General features: G+C 44.9%; 1 protein-coding gene across 3 annotated transcripts in view; it reads left to right on the forward strand.

Annotated features, from left to right (window-relative positions):
- IPO9 (importin 9) overlaps positions 1-8,328 on the forward strand; it is a 51,642-nt gene extending 43,314 nt beyond the window's left edge. For all 3 annotated transcript variants that reach the window (XM_032288723.1, XM_032288724.1, XM_032288725.1), the window contains 9 exons: positions 440-588; positions 1,239-1,367; positions 2,250-2,525; positions 2,809-2,975; positions 4,468-4,601; positions 5,592-5,714; positions 6,182-6,286; positions 6,502-6,578; positions 7,291-8,328. In XM_032288723.1, the coding sequence (XP_032144614.1) occupies positions 440-588; positions 1,239-1,367; positions 2,250-2,525; positions 2,809-2,975; positions 4,468-4,601; positions 5,592-5,714; positions 6,182-6,286; positions 6,502-6,578; positions 7,291-7,401 (1,271 nt within the window). In that variant the 3' untranslated portion in view covers positions 7,402-8,328. The remainder of the gene's footprint in view (positions 1-439; positions 589-1,238; positions 1,368-2,249; positions 2,526-2,808; positions 2,976-4,467; positions 4,602-5,591; positions 5,715-6,181; positions 6,287-6,501; positions 6,579-7,290) is intronic.
- Positions 8,329-10,592: the final 2,264 nt, after the last annotated feature.

Here is a 10,592-nt window from a genome sequence, read left to right on the forward strand (position 1 = left end):
CTGTAGGAGATATGTATGATTTCTCTCATTCATCAAAGTTAGTGTTTTGGCAGTTTTTATAACTTTCATGTCTTCTTAAAGTATCAGTTGGGCTGTTTTTTGTTGTTGTTGTTGTTGTTTTTTAGCCTTTGGTTTTATAGTCCAGGTTTCACAAGAATAAGCTGTAAAGATTTTCTGTAGAAAAAGCCACATTTTGTTTTAGGAGTAGCTGTTAATGACTAGTCCTTACTCTAATGAGGCCAAACAAACTGTACCTCTTGGAGATTTAGCATATCTCCGGTTCTTTCAGGTTATTCATGTGGCCCCACTAGGTCCTAGATGTGTGATACGTAATCAATGCGAAAGTTGTTAGGTTAGGGCCAAACAACAGGCATCATTAAGTGAGAAGTAAGTGCAGACCATCGGCCGGGGGGATTCCGTGTTGCCTTATCCACTTCAGATCCCGTCGTCGCCTCACTGGCTCAGGACATCTTCAAGGAGCTGTCCCAGATTGAAGCCTGTCAGGGTCCGATGCAAATGAGACTGATTCCCACTCTGGTCAGCATAATGCAGGCCCCCGCAGACAAGATCCCTGCAGGCCTCTGTGCGGTAAGTGGCTCCAAGGAGTCGGGGGGAGGTGTGGAGGTGTGTGTGTGATTACAAATGAGCCTGATTTCCACTCTGGTAAGCATAATGCAGGCCTCAGCATATAAGATCTCTGCAGGGCTCTGTGCGGTAAGTGGCTACGAGTGTGTGTGTGTGTGTGTGTGTGTGTGTGTGTGTGTGTGTGTGTGTGTGTGTGTGAGAGAGAGAGAGACAGAAATCTGCAAGTGCCACCCACAGATGCATCTAGCTGACAAGAACCTAATAGTATTAGAGATTCATGGGGTGATTTTGCTGAGCTATCGTGAGTGGGTGATTCTCTGAAAGTTTAAGAAAATGGCTCTTCTTGTTTCAGAGGTACCCTCAATAAATTGAACAGAGTGCCACTGTTACACAGCACCACTAAGTATGTTACCTGGTTATCCAATCCATCACCATGTACTAATGCCCACCCCTAGAGCTGATCAATTAGTAAGCTATTATGAGGAGGCTGAGAGCACTACCTATTTAATTATTCCTTTATTTTCGGAAACTTGTCTTTCATTAATAAGCTTTCTCTGGGTTGCTGTGTGATACCCATCCAGTAAGGATCTTGATTGTTGGGCACCCTCAGTTCCAGAGGCAATTCTGACTCTTCTTTTTCTTCTCTCTTTCAGACAGCCATTGATATCCTGACTACAGTAGTACGAAATACAAAGCCTCCCCTTTCACAGCTTCTCATCTGCCAAGGTTTCCCTGCTGTGGCACAGTGTACCCTTCACACAGATGACAATGCCACCATGCAGGTATCTGAGACATGGAGACTAGAAGAGGGAAGATAGCGCCCAGCCATGGGCTTATAATGTGCTGAGAAATCTGACATGGTTTTATGCTTTTGACGTGGAATTCCTCAACTCCATATTTACCTAGCGGATTCAGGAAGGGTTCAGGCTGCAAAAGCCAAGCACTTCTGGTGCTTTGGAGCATGTTACAATCTTAAAAAATACGGATACCAACCACCCTGCCTATCTATATTGGGTATTGCTACTGTGAAAGAGATTACAGACATCTAGACGTGGGCCATAACAAAGTCTTTCTGCATATTCTAATAAAGTCAGCAGAGTGATTGGTGGGCCTCTAGCGAGGGGAGAGATGCCTGAATATTTTTTGTCTTTTTGTTTCTTGGATGAACTGGTTACCTTTTCAGATAACTGATTGATTATAAAAGTTATAGGAACTTGCCAGTGAATATTGATCAGCTTGGAAATCCCTAGGCAACTAGTGGTTTGTGTAAGACCTATATAAAGACCTATAGTATCCCTAATTATTGCCAGATTGTAAACATATTTTTTCAGTACCAGAGGTAGATCTTTTTGATTGAAATTCATTTTGCTTGGCCATTGCCTCTTTTGATAAAAAAGATACACATTTTTGAGATAGTCCCTTGTGATAAAAAAAAATACACATTTTTGAGATAGTTGATTAGGTAAAGGGGGGATTGTGTAATGCATATCTATGTCTGTAACAGTAAATTCCTGACTCCAGTGGTATGAACCCACTACAAACTCTATACGCTCACTGCTTTTATGAGGCATAGGCCTCTGAGAACATTTGTTTATACAGACTGAGGGTCCTCCTGGTATCTGTCCTCGATTACTAATCTTTGTTTGCCACCCCTGTCTCCCCAGAATGGCGGAGAGTGCTTGCGGGCCTATGTGTCAGTGACCCTGGAACAAGTTGCCCAGTGGCATGATGAGCAGGGCCACAATGGACTGTGGTATGTGATGCAAGTGGTGAGCCAGCTCCTGGATCCCCGTACCTCAGAGTTCACTGCGGCCTTTGTGGGCCGCCTTGTTTCCACCCTCATCTCCAAGGCAGGGCGGGAGCTGGGGGAGAATCTAGACCAGATTCTTCGTGCCATCCTCAGTAAGATGCAGCAGGCAGAGACTCTCAGTGTCATGCAGGTAAGAGAACAGTGGGGGGTGGCTCCCTACCCCCTGGCTGATAGAGATGAAAATTAGTATTTTGGTCCTGAGTTTTTACCCTATGACTATCCTTACAGGGCAGTTAAGTAAAATGGGATCTGTCAGGCCTAAGAAACATGGACAAGGAAACCTCCTTGTTTTCTTGTCCTGTGGATAATACCCTCAGTGTAGACTCTATTTCTTTCTGACTGGCCAGTTCCTTCTCATCTCCTATGTCTCTGAAATTAATTTCCCTGAAGCAAATGTCCTTATTTTCTCCTAGTCTTTGATCATGGTGTTTGCTCATCTGGTGCACACTCAGCTAGAACCTCTCTTGGAGTTCCTGTGTAGCCTCCCAGGACCTACTGGCAAACCTGCCCTAGAGTTTGTGATGGCTGAGTGGACGAGCCGACAGCACCTGTTCTATGGACAGTATGAAGGCAAAGTCAGGTAGAACCCCCATCTTTCTTTCTTTTTTGGGCATTCTGCCGCCACTCATACTTCTTTTTTTTTTTGAGACAGAGTCTTGCTTTGTCACCCAGGCTGGAGTGTGGTGGCATGATCTTGTCTCACTGCAGCCTCCACTTCGCAGGTTCAAGCCATTCTCCTGCCTCAGCCTCCCAAGTAGCTGGAATTACAGGCATGCACTACCACACCCAACTAATTCTGTTTTGTATTTTTAGTGGAGGCGAGGTTTCACCATGTTAGCCAGACTGGTCTTGAACTCCTGACCTCAAGTGATCCACTCGCTGCCTCAGCCTCCCAAAGTGCTGAGAGATTACAGATGTTAGCCACTGCTCCTGACCCATATTTTTTTTTCCCTGATTTGCTCCATTGATTTTTGTTTGACATTTCTAACGGCCCTCTGTATTCCATTTTCCCTGTCTTTCTCTATTGCTAACCCACATATGTGAATAGCTGCCATCTTGAATTTTCCAAAAGATAGTAAACACAGGTAGACTATATATTTCTGATCTCTGCTTACTAGAGATCCCTTCTCTACCACAGACTTCACACATCTAAGTGCTGCTAGTGGCTTATTTTCCTTTATAAACCGAAGCCTTGGCCAGGCACAGTGGGTCACGCCTGTCATCTCAGCACTTGAGGAGGCTGAGGCAAGTGAATCACTGGAGCTCAAGAGTTCGAAACCAGCCTGACCAACTTGGTGAAACCCTGTCTCTACTAAAAATGCAAAAATTAGCTGGATGTGGTTGTGGGTGCCTGTAATCCCAGCTACTCAGGAGGCTAAGGCAGGAGAATCACCTGAACCCAGGAGGCAGATCACACCATTGCACTCTAGCCTGAGCAACAAGAGCGAAACTGTCTCAAAAATAAAATAATTAATTAAAAACCCTGAGCCTTCTAACCCTGGCTTCCTAACTTTCTATCCCGGACTTTTATACCACTAATTCTTAACACCTTATTGCACCTTACAATATGGATAGCCATCTTGATGCTTGCCCACCCTAGTTTTGTTCAAGAACAGGCCACCTGTAATCCTAGCACTTTGGAAAGGCTGAGGTAGGCGAATTGCTTGAGACTCACTTGGGCAATGTGGTGAAACCTATATCTACCAAAAAAATACAAAAAATAGCCAGACATGGTTGTGCTTGCCTGTAGTCCCAGCTACTCAGGAGGCTGAGGGGGGAGGATCACCTGAACCCAGGGAGGTCGAGGCTACGGTGAACCATAATCACGCCACTGCACTCAGCCTGGGTAACAGAATGAGATCCTGTCTCAAAAAAAAAAAAAAAAAACAGATCTTATTAGACCATCTCATGAATGCTAAAATCTCATTTTCAGCTGAACTCTCTTAGTTCTCCTAATTAGTTAACAGAATTTTCACTATCAAATAGAGGGTCTTAGGACATAATTGCGTATCTCCTTGGAATGATCTCTAGATGGGTGGCTGATTGACCTTTTTTTGGCTCTTCCTTGCCAGCTCTGTGGCACTCTGTAAGCTGCTCCAGCATGGCATCAATGCAGATGACAAACGGCTACAGGATATTCGTGTGAAGGGAGAGGAGATCTACAGCATGGATGAGGGCATCCGCACCCGCTCTAAGTCAGCCAAAAGTGGGTGATGCTGTGATTCCTCTAATCCTCTCCCTATAGGAAGGGGCTAAGGATACCTGGGTGAAGGGCAGGAATGCACCATGGTGTATATTTTTAAAACATAATTCTTGGTGATGGGTTTGATAAAGAAGAGGCAGAAAACTTAGGTAAAAGTGATCAGAACATACAGTTCCTTCCTGTTGTCAACAATAGGCTAGGCGTGGTGGCTCATGCCTGTAATCCCAGCATTTGGGGAGGCCGAGGCAGGTGGATCACTTGAAGTCAGGAGTTCGAGATCAGCCTGACCAACATGTTGAAACCCCATCTCTATTAAAAATACAAAAGTTAGCTGGGCGTGGTGATGGGCGCCTGTAATCCCAGCTACTTGGGAGGCTGAGGCAGGAGAATCGCTTGAACCTGGGAGGCGGAGGTTTCAGGGAGCCAAGATTGCACCACTGTACTCCAGCCTGGACAACAAGACGAGACTCCGTCTCAAAACAAAACAAAGTAGTCTCAGGTACCAAGCATCCCAGCTTCCAGCTTCATTCTGAGGCTTGGGCACAGATAGTCAGCATGTCTTTGTTATTGAGCTGCCTTTGGCCTATAACTCCAATGATTTGCAGGTAGGGAGTATAGAGCTGCTGTCTTTAATGTATGTTTATAATTACCTCTGCTGTCTCTCAAATTGTAAGCCATTGGGACTGGAGTACTGCCTCTATACAGTTCCTTAGTTTCAGAGCTTTATTACTAACAAGACTCTACCTCCTTTAATCCCTGAACTCTCATCTCTCCCAACTTCTGAACTGTTATAATACCAAACAGAATAAAGTTATTTAACTTTAAATCACTCTTGGAAGGCTGAATATAGTCAGGGACAGTGAAAGCCTGAGGGGTGGTGAACTCTGGTGAGGGGTGGTGAACTCTGGTGAGTGGCACTGAGGAAGGGACAGGGATACTGCCAGAAATAAGCCCAGTGACACTCTGACTTGAAGTCTTTTTCTTCCTTCCCAGACCCAGAACGCTGGACAAACATTCCTTTGCTGGTCAAGATCCTAAAGCTGATCATCAACGAGCTCTCCAACGTCATGGAGGCTAATGCCGCTCGCCAGGCCACTCCTGCAGAGTGGAGTCAAGGTGCACCAGGCCCTTACTCCCAGGAAACTTTTAACCTGGCAGATCAAGTTACAGATTGTCAAATTATCAACTTGTTTGTTGAGTCACTGATTGAAAAAAAAAAAAAAAGTAATTGATGGAATGGCTGTTCTGTGGCTGGCACCATGCTAGGCACTAGGCATGTTAAAGAGCTGCTTCTCCAGTCTGCCCTGTGAAAGCTCACAGAGGCTGATGTGGGAGGCAGCCAGGAGGCAAGCTGGCTAACAGCCCTTCTTTGGTTTGGTTCTTCTTAAGAGCCTCTCAGCCTTTTATCTCTCCAGGTTCTTTCATTCAGACTTACCAGGAGGGTTTGGCCATTTCCGGTTCTTTTTCACTGGGAACTACAAGCCATATTACAGAAGCCTTTGAGGCCCTTCTGTTCTGGCCTGTTTGGATTTGGGGAGGGGAAATGCATGAATGTGCTCTAGCTGCTTTTCATCTCCAAGTAGATGACTCCAATGATATGTGGGAGGACCAGGAGGAGGAAGAGGAGGAGGAGGAAGATGGTTTAGCTGGCCAACTTTTATCTGACATTCTTGCTACAAGTAAATATGGTAAGCAGTTTGATAAGAGGACAGCCATGGTAAATACCTTTTCTTTGCACATTGGTGGCAAGAATGGGGTACCCAAGAAAGGGGAGAGGTGGGCCCACAGGGACATTCCTTGGGCTTTTGTACCTTCTGCCTCAATCATGTGGCAGTATATCACCACTCAGGGCCTGATCATGGGCCTTTGTCCTGACCTGCCATGTGTTGGCTATGTCTAACAGAGGAGGATTACTACGAGGATGATGAGGAAGATGACCCTGATGCCCTGAAGGATCCTCTCTATCAGATTGATCTGCAGGTGAGGGTGTCCAGAGATGCCTTGCAAATGACAGTGTCCCAGGCCACGGAAACAGGAATATGGGCTCAAATCCATTTATAACCAGGCATGGTGGCCCACGCCTGTAATCCCAGCACTTTGGGAGGTCAAGGCAGGAGGATTGCTTAAGCCCAGGAGTTCAAGACCAGCCTGGGCAACACAGGAGACCCTGTCTCTACAAATAAGTTAGAAATTAGCTGGGCGTAGTGGCACACACCTGTGGTCCCAGCTACTTGGGAGGATCACTTGAGGCCAAGAGGTCAAGGCTGCAATGAGCTGTGATCACACCACTGCACCCGAGCCTGGGCAACAGAGCAAGATGCTGTGTTCAAAAAAAAAAAAAAAAAAAAAGTCCATTTATAGTTTATAATGGGAGCCTCATGGGAAAGAGTCCTTGTCTTGGTGAGTAGTCAAGGGCTTTGGCAGCAGGGAGTGGAACTTTGCACTTGATGTATTGTCATTCAGCTTCTAGAGGCTATGTTGTGAAGGTTTTGGGGTGATAGAGCCTTGGAAAAATGTTGTTTCCCTATGAATTACCTAAACTAGATCCAAGAACATGAAAGACCATCCCTCAGGGAACTGGCATTTGTCTAAAAACCAGCATTCCCTGTGCCATTTGGTTGTGGTTCTTGCTCCACTGCAAATGGGTGACCTTGCAACCTCTCACTAATGCCACTCTTTTTCTTTCCTTCAGGCATATCTGACAGATTTCCTCTGCCAGTTTGCTCAGCAGCCCTGCTACATAATGTTTTCAGGCCACCTTAATGACAACGAGAGGCGAGTTCTACAAACTATCGGCATCTAAAAAGGGGAGCCTTTCTACATTTGCTCCTTCTGGCCCAGCCACAAACCATTTTGCAGCCCTCAGTGGCCTTAAGATGCACTTTCTTCTCAACCTAAAGTGGCATCTTGACCTTTGGCCCTTGGCCTCAGCAGTGACACTGATGACAACTCAGACCAGGCTCACTAGTGCTGGTCACTTAGGAATGCTGGAACAAAGGACATTTTTCAAAGTTTCCCTGAAGACATCCCGTCTCTGGAACCTTTTTTCTCCCCAACTCTGCCCCAGCCTCTGTTCCTAGAGCCTTCTGCTGGCCAGTCCAGAAACATTATTGCCCAGAAGAATTATGTGTTCATGGATTATTTTGCCCCGCCTCAAGAACACAGGAAGTCACTACCATTTATATTCTAAAACAGACCTATCTACGTTCATGGGACTTCTGATGTGTTCAGATAGGAATCCTCAAGAGAGATCATTATGCTTTCTGCCCTGGACCACTGCTGCTCTGGGTTCTCAGGAGGAACAGACAGGAGCAGCTTCTTTCTAAGCCTTTCCAGTGACCTCTGCCTTGCTTCTCTTCTACAACACTAAGGCTCCTCTGTCAGAGGAGGTCATCTTGTTTTTGCCTCATTGCATGACATAACCTTTCCCCTTAAGCTGTTCCTATATATACATGCACACACAAAATAAGCCAGACAGATGGCAATTTGATTTTCCTTTTTTAGAAAAAAAAAAAAAAAAAATGGGGAAAAGGGATTTTTTTTTAATTCACCTGACCCAACTATATTTAATATGCCTCTCCCACACATTACCACAGAGTCTGATATTCAAAAATTATCCCCTCTCCCTCAGGAAGTCTCTAAAGTGGTTAAGTTTTAGCCCTCAAATTTGCAACATGTATTTTTCTAGGACAGTAAAGTAATCTTTACAAATGAATTTAGTTGCATGGTATAAGGTGTCTCAGCACCTGTTTTTCTTCTATTCCCTTTAGAAGGGAAGTAAGAGTAGTAGGGAAATGATTAGGTGGAGCCTATTTAAACGTTCTAATGTGTCTTGGCAAATCTAGCCTAAAATGATTGTTAGAGAACTGGCATTGTTTAATCAGATATTTTTAAGGGACATTCCTTAATTGGGAAGTTTAGTCTGTTTTGGGTTCAAATAGTAAATGAGGATTAGAAAATCCTCATTTAAAATTGGGGAGAGGCTGGATGTGGTGGCTCATGCTTGTAATCCCAGCACTTTGGGAGGCCGAGGCGGGTGGATCACTTGAGGTCAGGAGTTCGAAGCTAGCCTGGCCAACATGGTGAAACCCCATCTCTACTAAAAATGCAAAAATTAGCTGGGCGTGGTGGCACATGCCTGTAATCCCAGTTAACTTGGGAGGCTGAGGCAGGAGAATCGCTTGAACCTGGGGGGCAGAGATTGCAGTGAGCTGAGATCATGCTACTGTACTCCAAGGTGAGGTTCCACACACAAAAAAAATCATGGGGAGAAAGATGAAGCCTTTTTTTGATAATGCCCACATCTGGTGTCCCATTTTTAGTAGCCACAGAATATTTCTTCAGATTGGCATTCTCACGAAGAAAGAGAATATAAAGTGAATCTGAATCTCCACTCTCGGGGAGAGCCCCACTGTGGGCATTGACTATTAGACTTAGGAAACCTAAGGATAGTATAGCTAGTAATGCCTTCATGCCACTAGGTGTCCACAGTGTTCAACATCCATGACTGAGGTTGGAAGAAAGAGTTAAGTTTTTACTATCTTTGAAAAGCCTGCAGGCATGTTCCAGTTGTCCCCTGCCAGCCAGATTCTGAGGTTAATCCTGCTCATACCCTTGCTGCTTCTCCACGTGGCATTGGGGGAGTTGCTGGGGAAATGGCAGGTCTGACCAAGTGGTGCTCAGAAAACCACTGTCTCAGCCTTGCTCACTCCGTAGTTATCTCAAGGCAATGCCAGTCAGGTTTGGTGCTAAAGGCCTCTGATTTTGGCACAAAAGAATAGTCTCATGCCAGCAGCATTGAACTGCTGAGCTTGGGAAGGCTTAAGGCTCCCACACAGACTGAGAATGATGTGGGTCCCTCTGGGTCTGCTAATTAGAAAAACGTTCTATATCTAGTCCCAAAAGTGGACCTAAGTCCCTTGGCAAGGGTCCTTTCTGCTCTTGTGCTGATTTGGGGGAGGACTGGGCATCCTGCCTCAGGAGAACTTGAGTCCTGAGGAAAGAGTACCAGTATCACTTAAGGGCCACCCCTGGCTAACAGACAGTCAGCTGTGGCTGAGAGCTGAAGGTCTTGGACCCCTTGGCATGCACGTACTTAATTGTGTTTCCAGAGCATTTTTATGTACATTATCCCATTTAACCTTTATAACAGGATCACAGAGTGGATATTCCCATTCTGTTGGTGAGAAAAAGGGTTTGGAGAGATTATGTCCAGTGTCAGCAGGAAGGAAAAGATCTGTTGGAGGCCAGTACATGTTGACAAAGTTGAACTCTAGACCATACTTTGTCTCCTGTCTTTGGCCAAAGGGAACTAGCTTCAGTCTGAAAAGGGCAGTGCTAAGTGGTTAGAAGGAACTAAAAAGTTCAAGGTAAGACAAATGAAGTAAAAATAAAAAGGAGCACTTAGCTCTCTGAGACATTTTAGTCTCCTGACTGGTAAACAGCAGCTGGGTCACCAAGGGGTTCCCACAAGTTTGTTGAGCCTTTATTCGAGTGAACTGAAAGGAAAATAGAAGAAACCCTAGAAGACTGAAAAGAAGTTCAAAGTTCAAGAAGGAAGCTGATAACACAAGTTACAGATGTGTAAGTGACATGGAAGAAAACCTACAACGAACCAAAAGCAGCTGAATAAGAGTGATGAGAGTTTAACAGATGTTCATTGTGAACTTCAGAGAAAAGTGATTCTGAACTGGCCTTATAGTCTCCTTTAATTTTGTTAACGGGTAAAATAATCTGGACATAGTAAAGTCAAAGCATTAGGGAGATAGGAAAGTTGGTAACTGACCACCAACTAACTATAAATTCACTGATTGTGGGTTGACCTGATATGTGCCCCCAGGACTCTGTTCTTGGCCCCTCTGATAGTAATTACTTTTTTATGCCTTACCAATTCCACAAAAGAATTTGAAGCCATTTACACAAGAGATAGTACTAATAAATTAGGAATATTGATCAAATTTTTGGATAAAGGAAACCCCTAGGAAGGATGACAAT

Source organism: Sapajus apella, unplaced genomic scaffold (assembly GCF_009761245.1).
Source record: "Sapajus apella isolate SASKATOON/1434 unplaced genomic scaffold, GSC_monkey_1.0 scaffold22, whole genome shotgun sequence".
NCBI lineage: Eukaryota > Metazoa > Chordata > Mammalia > Primates > Cebidae > Sapajus > Sapajus apella.